A 21,951-nucleotide genomic window follows, 5' to 3' on the forward strand; every position below is an offset into this window, starting at 1 on the left:
AATCTCCCTGGGCCCCTGAGTCTTGCTGGTACACCTATGGCCCCCGTGTTCTCTCCAGGGACACTGGATTCAGGCCCCGGGGAGCTCTCTGAATGCGGTGCCTCACTCCTGCCCCCGCTCCTGGGACCAGGGAAGCCGGGAGCAGAACAGGTCGGGGGCAGAGGGAGTACTCAGGTGGTGTGTGGCCCAAGGCGGCTCCCAGGACGCGGGGTGGCAACCACAGAGCTGAGCTGTGTTCAATAAATCATGGAGGCTAGGGGCTGGGGGAGGGGGAGACCAGCAGGCAAGGGGGGGGGGCATAGATAAATAATTCATTAAACAAATAAACAAGGAGCCTGTGAGAGGGAGGACTGGGCACGCGTGTGCGCGGGGGAGGCAGCCGGCGGCTCCAGACATGAAATATTCACGGGTTCCGCACCTTGCCCAGGGCCCGTGCGTGTGCCCAGTGCGGGCTGCGGGCGTGGTCCTAACACGGAAAGCTGGTGCCCCTGAGGAGGGCGCTGAAGGTACCTTCCTTCCGACTTTTCCAAGTATGTGTGTCGCCTGGCTACGCGGTGCCCAATGTCCTGCGCGGACGCGGAGCCCCCACGCACGCCTGCGGGCAGGGGACACGGCAACAGGGGGCGCTGCGGCGAGGTCCGGGACATGAGACATGAGAGTACAGGGCTTGGAGGGCTGCTGGGGTGTAATGACCTCCGACTCTAGCCGCACCCCGGGCCCCTGTAATGAACCCGGCAAGCTGCATGGTGGGGGGGGGGGTCTCTGGGGTGGTACACGAGGGTGTGGGTGAATCCCCAGTGTGCCTCAAGAAAAGCTGAGGTGCGGTGGCCTAGCAGTGAACAGGGCGTCTGCTGGCTCCCTCAGTGCAGCCTGACTCTTGATCTCAGTGTTTGAGGCTCAAGTCCCATGTTGGGGGAAGAGATCACTTAAAAATAACACCTTTGTTTTTTGTGTTTTTTTTTTTTAATGTTTATTTATTTTTGAGACAGAGAAAGAGAGGCCGCGGGGGAGGGGTGAGGGTGGCAGAGAATCCCAAGTGGGATCCACACTGTTGGCAGAGAGCCTGACATGGGGCTCGAACCCACAAACTGATGTCATGACCTGAGCCGAAGTCGGATGCTCAACTGACTGAGCCACCCAGGCACCCCCCACCCCACCAAATCTTTTAAAAAAACAAACAAACAGGATGGGCTTGGGTTTGAATTCCAGTTCTACAGCTCATTGGCGACTCTAGTTACCTAACTTCTCTGGGACCACGTCTTCATCTGTAACACAGGCAGAATAATGCCCTTCCTCAAGGAGCTGGTTCTCATGGGAATTAGGACCCACGTCTGGGAAGCACTCAGCACAGTGTTGAAGCCCTATGAGGTGCTTGACTCGTGGGGTCCTCATGGCTGTCATTTGTATTCATTTATTTTTAAGAATATTTTATTTTCAATATTTTTAAATTTATTTATGTATTTGTTAGAGAGCATGCGCGTGCCAGCAAGTGGAGGAGGGGCAGGGAGAGAGGGAGAGAGAGAATCCCACGCAGTCTCCGTGCTGTCAGCACAGAGCCCGACGTGGGGATCCACGTCGAGAACTGTGAGATCATGACCTGAGCCAAAATCAAGAGTTGGACACCCAACCGACTGAGCCACCCAGGTGCCCCTAAAATGTTTTAAGTAATCTGCACATCCAACCTGGGGCTCGAACTCATAACCCAGAGATCAAGAGTCACAGGCTCCACCTCCACTGACAGAGGCAGCCGGGTGCCCCTCATCACTCATCACCATTCGTATTAAGGCATTCTCTCCTGAGGTCTGCCCATGAGAGACTAGCCCCAGACTCCCTTTTCCGTTTGTTCTCCTGCTCTCCAAGCTTCTCTCAAAGCTGTCACAGTGGCAGAGCTGGCCCAGGGCTTGGGGAGTGGACGGGGGGGGGGGGGGGGGGGGCAGGAAACAATTAGATGGAATCCGGGGGAGGGGAGGTTTCAGCCAAAAAACAGAAAGTCCCCATCCTTGGCAGTATAGAAGGAGGGGTCCTTGACCTTCTCAGGCCACAAAGCCTCTTAACCCCTAAAACCTTCCCTCGATCCAGACTCTATTCTCTTTCCTGCCACCAAAATTACCTTTCTAGCAGGTGGCTGCAAAGAGACAGAGGGGGTTGGGGTGGGGTTTCTGAGCGGATCACAGTGCCCCCTGCCCCACGACCCCGGCCTCATTGTCCGAACTCTAGCCCCCACCTTCTGCCTGGTGGTCGGCGGCATCCCTGGTGAGGATGGCTGTGCCTGGGCAAGAGCTGGGGAAGTGGTGCCCCAGGGTGGGCGGGGGGAACCCAGGCTGCAGAGCACCTCAGAGGGGCAGGGTGGGGTAGCAGGCCTCCTGGTAGGCTCCAGCATTCCCAGCCCTCTGGAGTCCCCTGGAAAACATCCGCTCCCTGCAGGAGAGAGCCAGCAGGCAGGTCTGAGCTGGCCTCTCCTCCACAGACAGAACAGGTTGGGGGAGGGGGCCTGAGGTCTCATGGGGAGTGGTGGTTGCAGCCTCTGTGTCTCCCCTGGGGAGCCGGGGACAGAGGGCACTACAGCTTGGGCACACCCCACCATAGCCGGGGCCCCAGCCCTTGGCCTCCCTTGGCCAGCCCGCCGCCAACTGGGGAGCCAAGCGTCTGGGCCCCCAAGTGTGAAGACGGTGTCTGCCCACCCCTTCCCAAAGAGCCAACGTCGGTTCCCTGCTTCCCCTCCCCTGGGCTGGGCAGGTCCGGGCTAATCTGCACGAGAGCTTCGCAGCAAACATTGATCTGTAATAAAACCACAGTGTGTGTTCAGGAGCAGGGATTCCAGACACAGAGAGGTCCAGACAGCACACTTACACACTCTCACACCTACGTACAGACGCAAACATGAGCCCCAGGAGGGCACAGGCTGAGCACGGACCCACTCGGACCCACCCACACACACACAGGCACACTGGGTTCTCCACATCCCCTCCCCGCTTAAACTTTGCCCTTCAGAGCCCAAGTCTTCTCTGAGAGCCCACTTTCCCGTAGCACTTCATTCGTGGCTCTGTAGTGGCATTTGCACTTGGCATTATAATTATTTGTTGGACAATGTGTCTTCCGGAGTAATCTGAAGAATCCTTCAGGGAAGGGATCTTGTCTTGTGCAAGTGCCTACCCCCAGCACGCAGCGTGCAGCCTGGTGTTTAGTTAGTAGAGTAGGGAAGGGGATTCGCAAGTCATTGCCGAGTTGATGCCTGGGGAAGAAACGCACCCAGCCACTGGGCCGGCTGTGTGTGGAGTCCCCAGCAGCACACAGCATAAGCAGTGCCCGCTGCACATGCCTCTGGCCCGGACTTCTGGCCCTCCCCCTGCCCCCTGGCCCCACTGCCTCCAGGCTTCCTCAAAGGGCCTCCTCTCCGCCCCTCGGTTCGGGGTGAGACCACGAATCTAAACTCCACCTGAGGGCTGGCAGGCAAGCTAAGGGTTAATGACACCTCATTAGCGTTTAATTGGAGGCAGGAAGCTGTCCTGGCACCAGACAGGTGGGCAGGCCCGCCCCTGGCTGCAAGCAGGCGGCCCTAGTCCCAGCACCCTGCTGGGCGTGTGGGTGACTTGGCCCCGGAGACCCCCGCCCATCCCCGGGCACCTCCCCCACCATTTGCTTTGTCAGTTTAGTCGCTAGGCGGTAGGGACCAGCCCTCCCCATCTGTCAGCAGACGTCCAGGGGGAGAGGCGGACTTCTCTTTCCGCTCTTGCTAGGCTGCGCCCCCTCGCACCCGAGGGGACACCGCCGGCTGGGAGAGGGGTGGGGTGAGGAACTGGAGAAAGAGAGAGACTACGGAGCTGCTGCGGGATAAAGTCGGGATACAGACGCGCGACAGGGCTGGGATGTGGGGCTGTCTGCTCAATTTGACCTTAAATGAAGAGAATGCAAATGAGGTGCAGACGAGATGCAGAACAGGAGGTTCTCGGAATTAGCATTCCGAGCGGCGGCGGCTCTGCACCCGCGACCCCAACGCCGTCGCCCGTACTCCCCCAGCCCCCAATCTGCCTGCTCGGGGCGAGGGGCACTGACCATTACTTTGAGTGAGAAAAAGATCTCCAGAACGACAGCAGCTTGGTTGGGCCAGGGCTGCGGGACCTGGGGGGGGGGGGGGGGGCTGGGCTCCACCCCGCCTCCCCGCCCCCAACCCAAACACCACCCAAGCTGCCTCTGGAGCTCCGGCAAAGACCACTCTCCGGGGTTACGGTCGGACGCACCGTCGGTTGCTATGGGGACCCCCTCCCCGCGTCCAGGCCTGAACCAATGGGCATCACCGCTGATGACCTCATGCCCCAGGCCCCAGGATTCAATTGGCTACTTGGAAGCCAGGGTGCCCCTCTCCTACTGCGTCACCGCTGGGAATCCCCCGACGCCCCCAGCTGCAGTGGCCTGCCGGAAGAAGGGCGCTGGGAGCCCACGATTTGGTGAATGAATGAACAAGTAGAGGAAGGAAGGAATCACTGAAAGAGAAGAAAAAAAGAGAGGGGTCACACAGCCCAAAACTTGGGGATTTCGCTTCTGCGCCCCCGGAAAGCGTGGGGCAGGCCCCCGGGTCGCAGAGTTTCCCTCCCAGGCTCTGGCGATTCTTCGTGACGCAAAGAGGACCAGAGTCCCCCAACTGCTCGGGAGCGACCAGGGCGGGCCCAGCGAATCGAGGGCCCCACCCGGGGCCGTCTAGCGCCTCTGCGTTCAGGGGAGATCGGTGACGCCCCAAAACTCACAGGCCTGCCCAGCCTCCTGGAGCCGCGCCCCGGAACGCGCCTCGAGGCCTTCTCATGGGTCGGGCCCAGACCCGGAAGGCGGCCCCGCACCTTCAGCCCGTCTCCGCCCCGGGAGCCGGAGCCGACCGGGCCCTTGCTGTCGGGGGCACGCCCCGGGGCCGGGCCGGCTGTCCGCGCAGGGCCAGGTGTGGGGAAGGGGCCGTCTCACAAATGCCCGGCTGCCTGCCGAGGCGTCCGCACAGGCGCCCGTGGGGAGCCGGGCGGCCACCTGCCACCCGCACCCGCCTTCTCCCCGTCGGGGCCGCTGGCAGCGGGGCGAGACCCCCACGGTCCTCAAGGGGCGGGCAGGGGCTATTGAGCGGTCGCCCCCGCTCGCCCCGCTACGGCGTCTCGGGGGTGAGGAGGAGGGGGACGGCGGTGCCTTCGGTTTCCAGGGCGACGCACGGACACCCCCCCCCCCCGCCCCCGTGACAGTGGAGACGCAGCTCGAACCCGGGACCAGAAGACCGGGCCGTGGGTCCTCCCCCAGCCCCTCGCGGTCTGGGCTGCGGGCGCGGACACACGGGTGCGCCGGCACCGGCAGACGGCGCGGGGGGGGGGCGGAGAATCTACGAGGGACCTCGAAGGGGGGACGGGGTCCGACTGGAGCCCGCGGTGCCGCCCCCCACCCCGTAGGCAGAGCAGGGCGATCAGCGAGGCGGACCCGGGTCCGACCTGGGTGTGAGGGGGGGGGGCTTTGCGAGGTCAGACTTCGCCCCCCCCCCCCGCGCTCCCGCCCCCCGCGCGCTCCCACGCCGCCTCTCGCTGCCGCAGCCGGGCGAGCTAATCGGCGCACCATCCACCTATCGATCGCTGGCTCGGTGCCACGCGGGCCGGCACGGTGCCAGCGGGGGCTGCGGGGCACCGGGGCGGGCGCGGAACGGCCGCGGGGGACCGGGCGCCCCTTCCCCTGGCTGCACCCGGGACACGTCCAGAAAGAGGGCTCTGGTCGGGTTTGAGCGGGGGGGTGGGGGGGATCATAGCCTGGCCTGCCAGGGGTGGGAGAGATGGCGTGGGGCTGAGAGCAGAGGGGGCCCTCCCTCCTCGGCCCCACCCCCTCCTCCTTATAAAAGCGAAGAACAAAGAAGCCGCTGGGGAAGGAGGCTTTGATCTGACCCCACCTTCGCAGTTCTAGGCCTGGTACCGCCCAGACTGCCCTTGGGGAGGGGGAAGGATGCCCAGCTCGCAGGACCCAGGCGCTCTGAAACTCGGGTGCAGTCTTTCTGGCAGCCCTTGCTTTTGCCCCGACACCCTGCTTGGTGCTCCCGGGGCTTGGGCAGTGCCTGGAGCAGGTGGGCTGTCAGGAGCAGCTGCCCCCTCCCCGCACAGGAAGCCAGCTAGGGAGGTGGGAGGGGGCGCCGGGCTCTACAGCTGCTGCTGGCACCCACCCCACATCGCCCAGAGGGGTGCCCTCGGCCTGGAGCGGATGGCCAGGGCACAGCTGGCACTGAGGTCAGGCAGAGCCAAGCTGAGAGCAGAGGCCGCAGGGAGCCCCGGTGTCGGGGAAGGAGCCAGGGAAGGAGCCAGGGAAGGAGCCGGAGGGCGGTGGGTGGGGCAGAGCAACAAAAAGGGGGGTGGTTTATTGAGGGTTTGGTCCAGACACTTATAAAAATACAAACTGGCATGATGTCCAGCCTCATGGCAAGTCTGTCTTCACAGAAGACAAGCGAGTGGCACCCCCCGCCAGGGTCGGGGGGGGGGATGTTGCCCCAGGGAAGTGGCCCCCAGGGTGCCGGGCACAGGCCTCAGCCTCTTCTTTGCCCTGGTCTGGCAATCCACCTGTCCCAGGGTCTTCGGTCTTGGCCCCCAACAGGCTCAAGGATTCCATCCCACCAAAATCCCAGTCCTTCTGGGGGGATGGGCAAAGAACATCAAAGCAGCGGAGGGAGACCCTGTGTTTGTCCTGCCTGGGCTCCGGGGGCGGGGGAGGGGCGCGGGGGGGGGCAGGGCGGTGTGCAGCTCCCTGCAGCAACTCTTCAGCCTGTGATAAGGGGCCAGCCCCTGGAAGGTCACCTCGGACCCTCCGACCGCCCCCATCACTCTTCCATCGGTCTGGCTGGCTTGACGCTGGGGGCCCTCCTCCAGGGAGTCTTGGGAGGGCTGTCGCTCCTGGGGTGGCAGGAGGGGTCCGCTGGGCTCAGAGAATTCGCAGGAGACGCAAAATTGGGAGCAGCAGCAGCAAGAGACAGAGAGGGCTGGGAGCCCCTCCCCCTTGCCACCCAGAGGTGCCGCTCTCTCCAGGGCTTCCGACGGGATGGGCCGACTCCGACTCTGCAGGGGGGTGGCACTGATGGGCTCTCCCTGCCAGCAGCCTCCTCCCTGCCCTCCCCCTAGGCTGTTCCCTCTCGTCCCAGTTCAGCCCAGGGCTTGAAGGATATTGCCCTGGAGATGCCGTCCCTTGGCCTGGCATAAAGGGGTACAGTTGGGGGCGCCTGGAGGGCTCAGCCCGTTGAGTGTCCGATCTGGCTCTGGTCACGATCTCACTGTTTGTGAGTTCGAGCCCCACGGCAGGCTCGCGGCTGTCAGCACAGAGCCTGCTCCGGATCCTCTGCCCCTCCCCCACTCACACTTTCTCAAAAATAGACATTAAAAATTTTTAAAAAGGGGTACAGTGAAAGCTCCCACAGAGCAAAAGGCCCCACCTGGGCCCCTCAGGGTGTGATGTTCCCAGACTCTCCCCACTACTCCCCTCACTCCCAAGGGCCCAGAAGGGCTGCCCGCCCTGCCCCAACCTACTTACTGCTCTCCTTGCAGCAGACAGACACCTGGAGCTTCAAGCAGCGGCCAGAACTCTCCGGGGCCGGTACCGCTGCGTGGTGGGAAATCGGGAGGAAGGCGTTAGCACAGGCCAGTCCGCACGCCTCAGACCCTGCTTCAGACCCTTCCGGTCGTCTTCTCCCAGGTCCCTGGAAAGCCTGCCCTTACCTTTGGGCCACATCCTGGTGCCAGACTCCCTGTGCCCCCATCACGTCCCCTTCCCCGGCTCCTCCTCTTGGTAGACTCACCCTACGTGACCCGCCACTCAGTCTTAGACTCAGGCCGCCTGCGCACCTCCACCCGCCGCCCCCCCCAACCCCGGCCCCAGACACCATCAGTGTGCCTTCCTCACTCACAGATGTAGTAGTAGGTTTCTCCAGGCAAGAACTCGAAGCCAAGGGAGAAGGGTGTGAAGCGCTGAATCTTCTCTGAGAATCGAACGGGACCAAAGGGAGCGAAAGGGAGGGCGCACTCCCAGCGCTTGAAGGCGCCTGGGCCCTGGGCCTGGCAGGCCTCATAGCCCTGCCGGTCCACCATGTATAAAGCAAACGTCTCGGGGCCGTCCGGGGGCCCTGGCCCATCATAATGCGGGCAGAAGATGTCTAGGTAGTCGTTGAGGACCAGCTCCACCACCGCGTCTCCTCCGAGCAGCCTGCAGGCATAAGGCAGGTGTGGGCTGAAGGGGCAGGGCACAGGGCACCCGGGGGGGCGTAAGGGCCCCGGAGAGACTCCTCCCCATGGCCCCCGCCAGCCTCTCCCCCACCCACTGGAGAGGGAGCGGCTCGGGAGGGTCTGCGCTTCCCAGCCTGACAACTCTAGAGAGACAGTCGAGAAATGGGGGACGTAACCACTACAGGTCTTGAGAGGTGAGGGGACCGCAGTGCCCACTAGCACGAGGCTCCCACACGAGAAGGCCACTCACCACGCCCTACGTTTTCAGGTTGGAGCTGCCGCCCAGCTCTGTGGCCCCAGTGCCCAACAGAGCGTCTGGCACAGCACCCTGTACTTGACAAATGCCAGGTCTGGGGCTGCTGCACAGCTGGGCACGGAGGGAGGGGTACGCAGCACAGTCATGGCCTCGGAGAGGGAGGCCCGGATCAGCATCCGCATCAACAGCAACAGAGAGAGAAAGACTGCTTTGCAGACCTCAGTCCAACACCGGAAAGATGCCACAGACAAAAAAGAAAGAGGGAGTGGATGGGGGTACCTCCTTTTTGTTTTTCCAGGACAAGGAAATGTTGGGCGTGGAGCAGAAGCCCTTCCAGATATTAACCCACCTTTGGCCTACTCAGGACTCCCGTCACCTCTTGGGAGCTGCCTGTGGGAGCCAGGACAGGCGGGAAGGGCTGTCACCCCCTTCCCCCTTCCCTGCCATACACACAGTCCAGCCTGACTCCCGAAAGGCCTCTCGCTATCCCTCAATGGGTGGTCTAAGGACCACCTGCATCTGGAGCTCTAATTAGAAATGCAGATTCCTGGGCTCAGCTCAGACCAACTAGAACACGAGCCGAGCCCTGGTTGGATTTGTTCCAGATCATCCCTAGTGCCTGGAAAAGTGTCCTGCCCAAACACTCAATAAGTATTCGTAGATTGAATGAATGAGCCAGAAACCTCAGGGTTCCGGGCTAGGAACCTGAGTTTCTAACAAGTTCTTCAAGTGATTCAGAGGCACTGGTCTGGAACAGAGAGGGGGATTCGGAACTGGAGGACAATAGTTGTTATCACGTGGGGCTCCTATTGTAATGACCTATGGGAGGCTGCCCTCCCCGGGGGTCTTGGGGCTGGAAGAGGCCAGAGCTGAGGTCTTATCTCCCTACAGCCAGCATCCTAGCACACGCCTGGCACACGGCACACTGTGTAACGCCTGTCGGTGAGTGAGCAAATGCACAGTCACAGATTGTCTCAAGTATCAGAAAGGCAAACAGATGGAGAAAGCAGAGAGAGGCACGGAGTGCTGGGGAAGAAGATGAAAACACTCGAAAATACCGAGGTTCAAAGGCTTGGGAGAAAGAAATAATGATTTTTATCTGCACAGCCTGCACCTCGTTTGCACACGTGACCTCAGCCAGCCAGCCCGATTTCCCAGGGTACCAGGTGTTATGAGCCCATTTTACAGACGAGATAACTGAGGTCGGGGAGGTCAACCGACTCGCCCGAAGGTGATTCAGCTGGAAGGGCTGGGCCGGGACTGGACAGAATTAGAAGGGCGGATAGTGACGGAGATGAAAGCAGAGACAGCGAATGAGATCAGGAGACGGCGAGCGCCGGAGGGGAGGCCCAGCAAGCAGGAGCTTCAACCACGCTCTTTCACGAGAGTAGAGCCCCCTCCCTCCCTCTCCAGACCGCGCGCCCCGGCTCGGGCAGGAGGGCGGGGGAATCAGCCGGAGACAGGCCAGAAGCGAGGGGGCGGGGCTCGGAGCGCAGGCCGAGGCCCCCCCAGCTCCCCGCTCTCCCAGGTCCCACCATCCGCCTGCGGAGCCGGGGTCCTCCGCCCGCCCCCCAACACGTGCGGGCGGGGGGAGCCCCGGGCGCGCCTCGCCCCTCCCCTCCCCCTCCCCCGCCGGCTCAAACAAAGGAGCCCCGGCGCGCGGCCGGGCGCAGGCGGCGCCGCGCACGGAGCGAGAGTGGGGCGCGCGCCCGGCCCGGGAGCGCGCAGGCCCGGCCCGCCGCCGCCTGGGTTCGGCCCGGCTACCTGGGGTTACTGGAGTTCCAGTAGACGGCGTGGCGGAGGCCGGAGCCCCCTCGCAGCGGGGAGCTGAGGAGCGCGGCCCAGAGGACAGTCCGCAGCAGGGGCAGCAGCCGCATCGCCCCCGGGGTCCGCTCTGGTCTGGTCCGGCCGGTCCCGGCCCGCTTCGCTGCCGCGGCGAGAAAGGTACAAAGTGGAGGTGGGGGGGGGGGGCGGTGCGGGGCTGGGGGTGGGGTGCGGAGACTCGCGGGCCACGCCCCCGGGTAACTTTCCACCAATGGGGGCGCACCCCCGCCTCTCCGCTCAGAGCCAACTCCTGTTAACCCCCTGCGCGCCGAGGCGCACGCCGGGTTCACCCCGCTCCGACCCCGGCTGCGCCGCGTCGCGAGGGGGCGGGAGGGGCGACGTGGTCCGCTGCTGGGAGTCCGTTTTAGGGAGGTCGCGCCTTTCATGACTAAGTTAGTACCGGGTAGGAGGCCTTATTGCAATTTGGGGGGACTGAAATAGGAGCACGCGCCCTCTGGCCCCAAGAGGCCGGCGAGGGTCTCCAAAGCCCGTCCGCCTCTACCTGAGAATGTTGCCCATTTTTTAATGCCGGTCCAGGGATAGCGCGAGTGTCGGAAGGGACGGATCGCCTTCTGGGATTTCGCCCGCCCCCATCCCCCCTTACAGGGCCTTAGTGGTGAGCTCGTGCCCATCTCGGGCTTGGCGCTTGCCCCCTTCCGCCCCACACCTTCGTTCTGGGCTGGGGGCCCGCGCGGCCCCATTCCCGAAAACGAAATAATGAGGCCGATTGCGCCCTATACAATGCACCTTTGTTCCCAAGCCCTCAGGTGGGGCGCGGGGTGGTGGGGGGGGGGGGGAGGAGGCAGGTGCACGGCCTTGGGATCGTGGGAGCCGCCGCCCCGCCCCGCCCCGGCTCCGGGGCTCTGACAACACCAGCCAGATCCACTTTTCCCAGCCACTGGTCAGGGGGTGGGGACGGCTTGGCCGCTTGGTTGATAGCCGCCTGTGGGGGCCGCGCAGACCTGGGGGCGAGGACTTGGCGACTGGCGGGTGGCACGGGGTTTTACAACTCCCCGTGGTACTGCAGTGCGCACAGGCCTCCCAGGCCGGGCAGAAACGAGCCGCGAGCATCCCGGGGACACGCGCCGAGCCGGCCTCGGACTCTCGCCCTCCCCGGCCCGCCTTCGTCCGAGGTGGCAGCGCCTCCTGGCGGCCAGACCTGGAACCGCAGCAGGGGCGACCCGGCCTTCCCACAGCCGACAAACTCCGAGGCGCGCTGCCCAGACCTCACTGTTTATTGCACCAGAGCAGGGACAGGCTGTGTGCACCTCCCCTCAGCCCAGTCCAGCGCCCAGCCCCTCCCCAACCCCAGCTTCCATGGCGTGAGCGGGTCCCTAGAGTGCTGCTCAGCGGCCCGTGGCAGTGTCCGGGGTCCAGGCTCCGGCTCCCTCAGTCATCACGGGGGACTCCAGGGACTGGTCGGCCTCTTGAAGTCCTAGGTCCGGGTTGCAGGCCGGGAAACCTCAGCAGAGGTCAGAGGTAGAGCGAGGACGCTGCTGGGGGCGGCGGTGCAGGTCTGGGGTGCAGACGCCAAGCACAGAGATCAGAGGTGCCCTTTCCCCAGACCATTCGCCCCTCCCACCCATCCTCCGCGCCCCTGGTCGCCTACCTGGACGGTACCACTACGGGTTGGATTCCAGTTTCTGGGCCAGGCAGGTCACCCGAAGGGCGCCGGCTCTGGGGGTTGGCAGGCAATGGCTTCCTCGGGGGCGGGGGCTTGGCGGGCCCCTGTGAGTGGGAGAGAAGGCAGGAGGCTGGCTTGGGAGGGGATGTCATGGTGCCCACCTGGTTGTTGGGGAACACCAGCTTGTGGGGCCGGCTTCAGAGGTCACCTCTGTCTCCAAACAAACCTGTCACCGGTAAAGGGCACCAGCGGATGTGCCCTTAGGCACAGAGGGGGCATCTCACCATGGCCACCACTGCCACGGCTATTAGCACCACAGCCCTGGGTGGGGGAGAGGCTGTGCCCTTCTCTCCCCACACTGTTACCTTAGGGTGCCTCACCACCGGGTCAGCTGGCAGAGGGCGGGTGGGGGGATTGGGTCGGTCAGCCAGCTCAGCCTGGACAGAGAGAGGGGCAGTGCTGTGAGAGCACAGCCAGGGGCAAGAGGCATGCAGTGGTTCTCTTGAGGGGTTCAGGTCAACATGCAAAGTCAGCCAGGGGGCAGGAGAGAATGGGGACATGCACACAGGGCTTGGGTGCCTGCCAGCAGAAGCCTCAGGGGAGGAAGGCACGGGTCAGAGTGGTGTCCCTGGCCAGCTGCAGTCCTGCCACTGACCACCAGATGGCGGTAGAAACCAAGGCAGGAGGCTCACCCTTTGCTGATTCTGGGGCTCAGAGTGTCTGAAGGCTGAGGGGCACCCCGGTCTCCTAATGAAGAGCGCCACTGGCAGGGGACCAGGGCGAGAGCTGCAGCTGGGCACCAAGCCTCCCACCTGCCCTGGGCGAGGGCGGGGCCTGGCCTGGATTTACCTGGAGTCTCTTGGGCACAGGGTCAGGAGGCAGCGGCCTGGAAGGGGGAGCCGGGAAGCCAAGAGCACTGGCCTGCTGAGAGAGCAGGAGGAGCAGACAGGCAGGGTGGGGGCGGGGTGGGGTAGGGGAGCACAGAGACAGATGTGGGCAGAGAGGGGTCAGTGCCTGCGGGCGGGGCAGCCAGGGCCCCAGGGGCGGTGGGCGCAGTGCATGCTGTTATCCAATTGTGTGCAGAGGGGGTGACGAGTGGTGGAGCTGGCATGCAGACCACCCCCCACACCCCTGCCAGGGTCTCAGGGGGCACTCACCAGCCCTCCTACCCACGGTGTCCTGGGCCTCATCAGGGTGTGGCACACCCAGGGCCCCTTCTGAGCACCACCCCCCTCGTCCTCCAGGGGCCCCTCTGGGAGCATCCGCAGACCCACCTCTCAAAGCCACCAGCTTGGCCAGCTCAGAGAGCTCAGCGGACCCTCCTCTAGGTGACTGCCCCTCCCCACTGCAGGCTGGACTCTGCTTCTGGGCCTGCAGCCAGGGGAGTGGGGGAGGGCTGGCCCTGACTCCTCTGGCCGACTCTTGGGCAGTGTGAGACTCTCTCTGAGTCTAGGGCCTTCAGTACCCCCGCCCCAGGGCCCAAGCCGGACGCTTGGACAAGGTGGGGCCTCTCTCCTCTGGTATCCATGACTCACCTTGGCACCTGGCATCAGCAGGACCCTCTGCGGGGGTCCTGGGCGTTCTGGGGGACCAGACTGGGCTGCCCTGGACGTGGAGAAAAGGAGGCAGGGGGCCCAGCCTCAGACCACGCTCTCCACCCGCACGCAACCCTTGAGTGCGGTGGACGCAGCCCCTTGGAGAGCAAGGGTTTAGCCCAGTCAGAGTGGGGAGGCGGGGGCGGGGGGGGGGTGATGAGCCGGAGCAAGGGCCCCACTTAGCACAGGGGCTCCCCGGCTGCCCTCCGTGGGTCTCTGTGTGAGGTGAAGAGTTACGGGGCGTGTATAGAGAAGGGAGGTGTGTGGGGGGGGGGGCGCGGTCCGAGGGGCTGGCGATCGGAAGCCGGTGGGGGGCGCTGCAGACGGGGTGGGGTAGGACCCCATGGCCGTCGTGTGCCACAGGGTGGTCGAGGGAGCGGCGGCAAGGAGCCTGGTACCTGTACTGGCAGCTGGGGCCTTTGAGCTGACAGAGCCGTTGGCGCAGGCGGGCACGGTGCCAGTAGCTGGCGCCCAGGAGCATCAGGGCCACCAACAGCAGGAGGCTGAGGGGCAGCCCTATGGTCAGGGAGCTGGTTGCTGTGGGGAGAAGGCGGGTGGGGCTAGGATCCTACACCCAGGAAGGGGTGGCAGGTGGGGAGGGGGAAGTGATCAGAGAACCCCAAGGGGTCAGGAAAGGGCGGGGGGGTTAAGGAAGCCACTGTGCCCTCTCCCCTCTCCCCTCTCCCTCCCCCCCACCTCTGCTGCGGTTGGCGCAGTCCGGCGGCGCCCAGCCCTCCTCGCAGCGGCAGTGTCCTTTGCTGTCGCAGACCTAGGGGTACAGGCTGAGTAACGAGGGGCCCGTTCCCCTGTCCCAGCTTTTCAGGAGCTCCTAAGTGCACAACCGGGAGGTGTGCCGGGGTGATGGGATGGAGAGAGGGACAGTTTATCCACGGCAGACCAGGTGAAACCAAACTAGCCCTGTGAGCGCCTTCTCTGTGCCAGGCACTGTACCGGAAACTCCCACGTCCTCTCACGCACCAGGAACTGGGTACTATTATTCCGCCCACTGGATAGTCGAGAAGGCTGAGCTCAGAGAGGTTAATAATCTGCCTGAAGTCACACAGCTAGGCAGCAGCAGAGCAGGGGTCGGAAGCTAGGTGTGTGTGTTTCCCAGCCTGTCACTGTTCTCATCCCCGGAGGCTGCCTGCTCCCCACCCCCCCCCCGTCTCCCCCAGGCCAGCTCACCCCGTGCCCATGGCACTTGCTTCGACATTCCTGCGCTCTCAGGAGACCCACGGGCTGACATCGACGGTCAATGCACACCTGCCCAGGGGAGGAAGAACAAAGATCAGGTTCTCACGAAGCTTCCCTGGCCCTGGGAGGCCAGCGCGGCTGAGTGGCGGATGGAGAAACGAGGCCCACGGGAGGACAGGACTTCGCTCGGGCCAAAGAGAGGATCTGAACCCCCCCCCCTCAGAGTCTGTGCCTTTTACACGGTGGACAGCGAGGCCCGGGCACTGCTCGCCGTGGTCCAGACACCCCTCCCCTCCTGGTCTTGCCCCCTTGGGACTGCTCACCAGGTCAGGACCACAGGCTGTGCCGGGCAGAGTCAGGAGGGGCTGGGCCACGTCATTGCCCAGGTCCAGGTGGACCCAGCTGCAGTTCAGCTCCGGCTGGGTCCCGTTGGCCTCTAGTATCTCCCAGTGCAGATCCCGGGCTGAGCCCCGCAGCGGCCGGGCCCGACCCCCCTGGCACTGGAGCTGCCCGCACATGGCGTCTCTGAGGTGAGGGAGGAGGTGCGGGGTCAGGCCGAGGCCCCCACAAACCCAGAGGAGAATCCAGGTTTCGTCACTTACTTAGGGGCACAGGACACGTAGCTGCCATCAGGGCTGCGTCCACAGCTCCCGAAGGCATCGCCTCTCGTATTGGCAGTAAGGAGGCAGCGCGGTGCGGCGGGCTGGGCCCCGGGTCCCCAGAGAGCCTGGCACTGCTGGGCATAGGAAGCGCAGCGCCCCTGCACGCACACAGCCTGGCCCCCCGCGCACGGCTCGCCGTCCCCCAGGCTGACGTCAGGAGGGCACTGGGGGCTGTCTCCCGAGCAGAACTCCGCGAGGTCACAGTCCCCTCTGGCGGGGCGGCACTGCCAGCTGGCTGGGCGCAGCTAGGGGGGTGGGGGAGGGTCAGAAGGGGTGCCGGGCAGGTCCAGCCCGGCCCTGGGGGGTCACAGGGACCCTTCCCGCCGTGGCCCCGGGCGGATGATCTGTGGCGGCCGGTCCAGTCTGTGCCCACCTGGCAATCCTGACAACAGAGCCCGCCAGACGCGCACTGTGCCCCAGGCCTCAGCTGGCAGGTGAAGTCATCGCAACAGGGGTCGGTGCATTCCTGGGGGCACGGGGTGGGGGGGGCTACGTCAGGGCGGGCTGGGCCCGAGAGCCTACCTCCTCCCCTCCGCCCAGGGCAGCCATCAGAAGGACGCAGCGGCAAGTAAAGGCCAGAGCCCAACCACCCGCGTGGTGTCCCTGCAGGCGGGGAGGGGCGGAGAGGAGCGGGCCGGCCCTTGAGAGCCCACGAAGGGGCTCTGGAGGCTCGGAGCGGGGTAGTGAGCCAGGGCCAGGGCACAGGAGTGAGTGGGGCAGGGCTTCGGGCGAGGGGCTCACGTCCGGGAAGCCACAGTCACACTGCTCGCCCGGCTCCACCAACATATTTCCGCAGACCGCGGCCATAGAGGGCAGGCCGGGCTGCTGTTCGAAGAGGCAGCTGCCCATCCCCTCCAGGAGAGCCTCCTCCAGGGCCCGCCGGCTGCAGTTGCTGAAGTTGAGGCCTGGCAGGAAGCTGGGGACGGTGGGGGAGAGGTTGGGGCTGCAGCCACCCCCTGCCCCTGCCCCTGCCCCTGCCCGCTGTGCATCCTGCAGCCACTCACTCTGTGGAGGCCTCCATGATGCAGCTCTTGGCCGGGGCCGGGCCCGGGCAGGGGCAGCTGTTCCCTGGCAAGTCGTGGTCCAGGCCCAGGCTGTGGCCCAGCTCGTGAGCTATGGAGGACGCAACCCCCAGGACGCTGGTGGAGTGGTCCTGGCATTGGGGAGGGGACACCCCAGGTCCAGCACCAGCCTGACTCTCTTGTTCTCTCCTCATCTGACCTCTTGGGCGCTCAGCCTCCCTCCTTCACTGCTTCTGGAGGAGGAGGAGAGCCCGGGCCTGGGTGGTGGGAAGGCTTAGAGCTCGCTCAGCTCTGTTCCTGTCCCTTACGTGTGGCCCTGGGCACTCGCCTCTGTTCTGTGAGCCTCAGCCACACCCTCCTCCCCCGCGAGGTGCCCTCACAGGTGAAGCCCCCATGTAACGGTGCCGTGACAGCAGGGGCCACGTCCTACCCGCCGTCCTCCCCCCCCCCTCCCCCCCGGTCCCCACATCCGCGGCTTTGGGGTAGGTAACTCGGTGGGGTTGGGGCGGGGCACGTGGAGGAAGCGACATGCGAGGGCCCCGGCATCGCTCACCATGTTCACACCCCCCGAGAAGTCAGGAGAGCAGATGGAATTCTGAACGGCCATGCCCACCGCGGGCCCGGAGAACGAGGTGGCACTGTGGGATCGCAGAGCCACAGGTCAGCCCAGAGCTTCAGGGCCGCAGGCGGGGAGCTGGGGCGCAGCCTGGGGTCTTACGTCACGAGCTGGGCGCTGTCGTGGGGCAGTCGAGGCAGTAAGTCTTCCCGCCGCCAGCGCAGGAAGTTGTGTAGCGTGAGGCCGGGGTCCCGGCTGATCTCCACCAGGTCACGCTGGCGCCAGGCCTCCAGGCCCACCAGCGCCACCCGGACGTTCAGGGGCCGGAAGAACTGAAAGAGAACGGGGGCTCAGGAGAGGGGTCCCCGCGGCCACAGGGCCGTCCGGCTGCTGCTGGGCCCGGCACTCACGGTGTCCAGGAGAAAGGCCACCTTCAGCATGCGGGTCAGCAGGTACTGGGAGTCCGGGTACCTCTGGACCTGCGGCTCAAGGGAAACGACCATGACAAGGAGCAGACGCGGCGCGGGGCCGGGGGTGGGGGGGGTGGGGGGGTGGGGACAGGACACGCGGCGCCTGCAAGCTCACCTCAGAATGGTCGGCTACGAGCACCAGCTCAATAACCTTGGTCTCTGCCACCACGTCCCGCCTCCGCTGAGGACAAGAAGGGGTGTCAGGCACCCTCCTCACGCCGGGGCCACACGGGGCTGCCCGAGCTGTGTCTGCTCCCACCCTGTGTGCTCCAGCGGAGGAGAGCAGAGAGCCCGTTTCACAGAGGGACCCCTGAGAGCCTGAGAGGCCAGGGACTTGCCCAAGGTGGACCGAGAAGTAGGTCATGAAGCTGGGAGTAGAGCCTTGCTTCTCTGGCTCCAAACTCAGTACTTTTCCTGAACTAAAAAAAAATAACACTAGGGGCGCCCGGCTGGCCCAGTCGGATGAGCATGCGACTCTTGATCTCGGGGGTCGTGAGTCTGAGCCCCACACTGGGTACAGAGATTACTAAAAACCACCAAAACAATAAATAGGGGGCACCTGCGTGGCTCAGTCGGTTAAGCGTCCGACTTCGGCTCAGGTCATGATCTCACGGTTCGTGGGTTCAAGCCCCGCGTCGGGCTCTGTGCTGACAGCTCAGAGCCTGGAGCCTGCTTTGGGTTCTGCGTCTCCCTCTCTCTCTCTGCTCCTCCCCCCACTCAAGGTCTGTCTCTCTCTCAAAAATAAACGTTAAAAAAAACCACAATAAATAAACTTTAAGAAGTAAATAATAAAATCATAGCCAACACCGTCGTATATTTACCTACCTCAGGCACGGTTTAAGCACCATATAGATACTTGATAGATAGATGGATATAGACTCGCTTAAGCTCCACAGTAACCCTAGAGAGTAAGTAGCTTATTCCCCCCAATTTATAAATGAGGGAGCTGGACTCATACCGCTTTATGCCTGGTGACTGTGTGGTCTGTAGCCAAGCACTGTCCGCACACGGGATCATACGGCCCGTGAAGAGTCTGAGTCAGGTCCCTGCGTCTAAACCCCGCACATGTCATTTAGTGGTTGAACAGCTTTGGGCAAGTCACTGCCTCTCTCTCTCTGAGCTGCTTTTCTAACAAAGACGGAGCTATTGCCGGCCCGAAACTCCCAGGGTTTCGGGAGGAGGAGAGCAGATTATGTTCACACGGGGCCCGGCCCAGGGCAACAGCTCCTTAGAAGGTACTGGAAACAGAGATCTCTGAGGGTCCGGGGCCTGGCCCTCAGGGACAACAGAAGCCTGGCCTCTTGCCGTCATCCTCACCCGACGACTGCGCATGTGGCTGTGGCGCCGTCCCCGGGGCCGCTCCCGGGGAGCCCGCGTGGCCACAGACGCGTGCCAGCTCGACCCACAGGTGCGGCCTGGCAGGAGGAGGTCTCGGGTCCGGGAGACGATGGGGGCGCCTCGCAGGTCCCCGGGCCCCAGCTCCAAGGTGTAGCTTCTCTCGGGGGACAGGACCACCAGACCCCTGGGAGGACGCAGAAGTCAGAAGACCTCTCAGCTCCACGCCTCACAGCGCCTCGCTCTCTCCACCCCGGTGGGATGCGCCCTCTGTACCTGAGCCCTGAGCAGGTGCACACGGACGCCCAGGAGCCCACGTGGCCCCGTACGGCTCCCTGGTAGCAGCAGCTCTCCTACAGCAGAGAAAGGTCAGGGCTACCCCGAAGGCCAGGGGTGGAGCCCAGGAGGCTAGCTAGCCTGTCGGCGGAGGCTGGTGAAGGTGCACCCCGCATCCCGTAGGCATGACACCCTCCATCTGGCCCCTGGCGCCGCCCTCGGGCCGGAGACAGGACACCGGACTCACCAGAGTGTGTCCCTCGCTGACCCCACGGGCGCCGTCGGGCTCGTGCCACGTCAGGTGTGGGCGGCCCGGGACCGGCTCCCTGTGGAGTGAAGAAAAGCTATGGCAGCTGCCTCCCAGGGCGGCGCGGCGACAGCCTGAGGTCCAGAGGTGGTGAGGGGTGGCTGGGGGCCAGGGTTCCCCCCGAGGCCGCAGAGCAGAGCGGTCGGGCCTAGTCTGGGTTTTACCACACACTAGCTGTGTGACCTTGGGCAGCTTATGTAACCTCTCTGTGCCTTGACTTCTCCATATGGAAAATGAAAACACCAACATCATAGTATTTACCTTATAGGGTGTCAGAAGGATTAAGAGAGTTCGAGCACTTAGTAAGTGTCACGCGCGGTTGTTACCTGTGCTGTTGTTGTCGCTACCGCCGTCATTGTTACCTGTTCTGCAGCAGCTCCAGGGTTTGACTCTCACCGTCCAATTCCAGTCTGACCCGCAGAGCCTCAGGCAGATTGGTCTGCGGGCACCAGAGGGTAGGTCACCTCCCTGGCCCCGCCTGAAACTCCCATCAGTCTCTAACCAGAAAACCTCAGACCCTTAGGAGAGTACCAACGATGAGGTCACTGGGGGGGGGGGGTCCCGAGGGAGGGGCCAGGAAGCCCTGCCCGGCCTGGGGCATTGTTCTGGGGGGCTGTGTGCGAGGTCAAGGAAGGTATCTGAGCCGCCCCTTCTCGGCTTCCTGCCCAGAGAGGAAGCATCATGGAAGAGCTGGCGCACGCCCCAGCCCTTCCTCTGACTCAGCGTTGGAATTGGGGAGGGGGGCGCCTGGTGAGGCCCTGACCTTCCCCCACTGAGAAAACCCGAAGAATGAGACCCCGAAGGCAAGTCTGGCCTCAGGGTCTCCCCAGGAGATGGACGGGGTCGGGCGGGGCTGAGGCCGGCAGATGCGTGTTGGGGGAGAGGGGATAAGGGAAGCCAGGTGCTGGGGTGTGACCGGAGGGGCAGCCAGACCTGGGGTGGCCGTGCCACATGAGGTCCACTCGCCTGCTCCTCAGAGAGGGCTGGTTATGGGGGCGGCAGGGACTGTGTTCTGTGCTTGAAGGGACAGGGGGGCTCACCTGGAGCATCTCCGCTAGGCTGAGTGTGGGGCTGTCTTGAAAGATCTGGGGCTCCGAGTGTCCACCCAGGGTCCTCTCTGGCCGTGTCTGCTCCTCCACAGGGCCACCTGCAGGGTCCCCAGGACACCCCAAGAGAGTGCTGAGCGAGCCAGCCCCTGGCACTGGGCACAGCCGGTGCCTGTGGCCACTCAGGGCCCTTCTCGGCTGAAAGGACTCCTGCACTGCATTCTGGGACTTAAAGGAGCAAGCCCCAGGAGAGGGGCTTCTCTCCACCCCTCACTTTCACCCCTACCCCACCTGCACGTCCCCAGGGAAAGTTCAGCTTGCCCCGCCTGGGGCCCCCTCCCTGTCCCCCCAGGCTCTCACGGGGAGCCCCCTTCCCACTCCCTCCCAATCACCCCCCCCCCAGGAACGCCCCCTCTCAGGCCCGGGCGAAGCCTTGTGGCCCGGTGCCCACTCGCCCTCCCCTTTCCTCACATCGGAGCTGCGGGAACGCCCATCTCTGGGTGCGCAGTGCAAACACCCCTCCCTAAACATCCCTCAGACCCAGCCAGGCACACCCGCTCGCCACAGCTCAGCTCCTCCCTGCTCCCAACATCCCCCCCCCCCCCCCCCCCCCCCCGGCCCCACAACGGCCCTGTCTCCTCCGCACAGCCCACCCCCGCCTGCCATCCCAGCCCCTGGCCAGAGACGCAGCGGGAAGTGAAAGTTCCTAGGAGGAGTTGGTGTCAGCCTCTTTCCAGGCCGACTCTCCGCCCGCCCCCCCCCCCCCCGCTCCTCCCGCGTCCCCACCCGCCAGCTCCGCCAGGTTTTTGGTGGCATCAACACGGGGTGAGGGGCGCCGTGACCGCCCGGGCCCTGGATAAGGAAGAGTCCTCTTCGCCAAACCCTCCGGGCCGTGCCCACTCGGCGCCCTGGCACCGGGCAGGATGGTCGGCTAGGCCCCAGAGGGGCGAAGACGTCAGTCCTGGGGAGCAGCGACCGTCTCCCACCATCCTGAGGGGGCGCTGGGCCGGGCCCTCTGGTGCCCGGTACCGGAGCCTGGAAGTGTCCGCGGGGACCGCGCACAGGATGACCGCGCAGGGGGACCGGCATCCCCCTCCATCGCCCAGGACATCGGAGCAGGGCGGGCCGCGCTCTGGCCAGGGGTCTCCCCGGGTCTCCGGCCGACCCCCAGTGCCTCCCGACTTCCCCGTACCTTCTCCCAGTCTGTCCCCCCGCCCACCGCGGGCCGGGCACTCACCTCGATCCGGGAGCGTCCGGGAGGACAGGGGGCTGCCTGCGCCCAGGAGCCCCAGGGCCCAGAGCAGCGCCAGCCGCATGGCAGCGGCGCCCGGGGCCGGGCGAGGGCAGCAGGTGCTGGGCCGCGCGCCGAGGAACCGCGGCCGCCGGGTCTGCCTGGCGCACCCCGCCGCGCCGCGCCGCCACCAGGCCCCGCCCCGTCCCGCCCCCGCCCCGGGGGCGCAGGGCCAGGCCCCGCCCCCGGGGGAGCCGCGGCTCCGCCCCCGGAGGGCCCCGCCCCCGCCCGCGACTCCGGCGGGGCCCGCGCGGCTCGGCCCCGCCGCGTTCCCGCTGCTGCG

The 21,951-nt window shown here is 64.8% G+C and overlaps 2 protein-coding genes across 24 annotated transcripts; both read right to left on the bottom strand.

Moving 5' to 3' along the window:
- Positions 1-6,331: 6,331 nt before the first annotated feature.
- Positions 6,332-11,392, bottom strand: EFNA4 (ephrin A4). 2 transcript variants are annotated; one of them, XM_043569046.1, is made up of 4 exons: positions 10,231-11,392; positions 7,895-8,190; positions 7,522-7,590; positions 6,332-7,052 (listed from the first exon to the last, which is right to left on the bottom strand). In XM_043569046.1, exons 1-4 carry the CDS (start codon positions 10,674-10,676, stop codon positions 6,919-6,921), a joined length of 945 nt encoding a protein of 314 aa, XP_043424981.1. In that variant the 5' UTR covers positions 10,677-11,392; the 3' UTR covers positions 6,332-6,918. The 2 variants fall into 2 exon arrangements, with proteins under 2 accessions (XP_043424981.1, XP_043424982.1); XM_043569047.1 differs by lacking the exon at positions 6,332-7,052 and having other exon boundaries at positions 7,572-7,687.
- A 115-nt stretch (positions 11,393-11,507) lies between these two features.
- Positions 11,508-21,817, bottom strand: ADAM15 (ADAM metallopeptidase domain 15). 22 transcript variants are annotated; one of them, XM_043569026.1, is made up of 23 exons: positions 21,615-21,806; positions 20,372-20,478; positions 19,694-19,770; positions 19,272-19,350; positions 19,025-19,101; positions 18,731-18,935; positions 17,529-17,594; positions 17,354-17,422; positions 17,106-17,275; positions 16,941-17,025; positions 16,370-16,518; positions 16,107-16,281; positions 15,739-15,831; positions 15,306-15,610; positions 15,027-15,228; positions 14,695-14,772; positions 14,206-14,278; positions 13,908-14,046; positions 13,450-13,519; positions 12,764-12,838; positions 12,280-12,351; positions 11,900-12,075; positions 11,508-11,806 (listed from the first exon to the last, which is right to left on the bottom strand). In XM_043569026.1, the coding sequence occupies exons 1-23, from the start codon at positions 21,691-21,693 to the stop codon at positions 11,764-11,766; spliced, it is 2,664 nt and encodes an 887-aa protein (XP_043424961.1). In that variant the 5' UTR covers positions 21,694-21,806; the 3' UTR covers positions 11,508-11,763. The 22 variants fall into 22 exon arrangements, 19 of the variants coding, with proteins under 19 accessions (XP_043424961.1, XP_043424962.1, XP_043424963.1 ...); XM_043569027.1 differs by having other exon boundaries at positions 12,764-12,835; positions 21,615-21,788; XM_043569028.1 differs by having other exon boundaries at positions 11,900-12,018; positions 21,615-21,788.
- Positions 21,818-21,951: the final 134 nt, after the last annotated feature.

Source organism: Prionailurus bengalensis, chromosome E4, assembly GCF_016509475.1.
Source record: "Prionailurus bengalensis isolate Pbe53 chromosome E4, Fcat_Pben_1.1_paternal_pri, whole genome shotgun sequence".
In the NCBI taxonomy this organism is placed as follows: domain Eukaryota; kingdom Metazoa; phylum Chordata; class Mammalia; order Carnivora; family Felidae; genus Prionailurus; species Prionailurus bengalensis.

Bases quoted from the DNA above. Each gene is read 5' to 3' on its own strand.
- EFNA4 (XM_043569046.1), bottom strand. From the start codon at position 10,676: ATGAAAGGCGCGACCTCCCTAAAACGGACTCCCAGCAGCGGACCACGT. The intron at 8,191-10,230 runs GTAGCCGGGCCG...TTATGCCTGCAG, and splicing joins TGGAACTCCAGTAACCCCAG to GCTGCTCGGAGGAGACGCGG. The intron at 7,591-7,894 runs GTGAGTGAGGAA...CCCACCACGCAG, and splicing joins AGAAACCTACTACTACATCT to CGGTACCGGCCCCGGAGAGT.
- ADAM15 (XM_043569026.1), bottom strand. From the start codon at position 21,693: ATGCGGCTGGCGCTGCTCTGGGCCCTGGGGCTCCTGGGCGCAGGCAGC. The intron at 17,595-18,730 runs GTGAGGATGACG...TCTTGTCCTCAG, and splicing joins GCCACATGCGCAGTCGTCGG to CGGAGGCGGGACGTGGTGGC. The intron at 17,026-17,105 runs GTAAGACCCCAG...GCGATCCCACAG, and splicing joins GACAGCGCCCAGCTCGTGAC to TGCCACCTCGTTCTCCGGGC.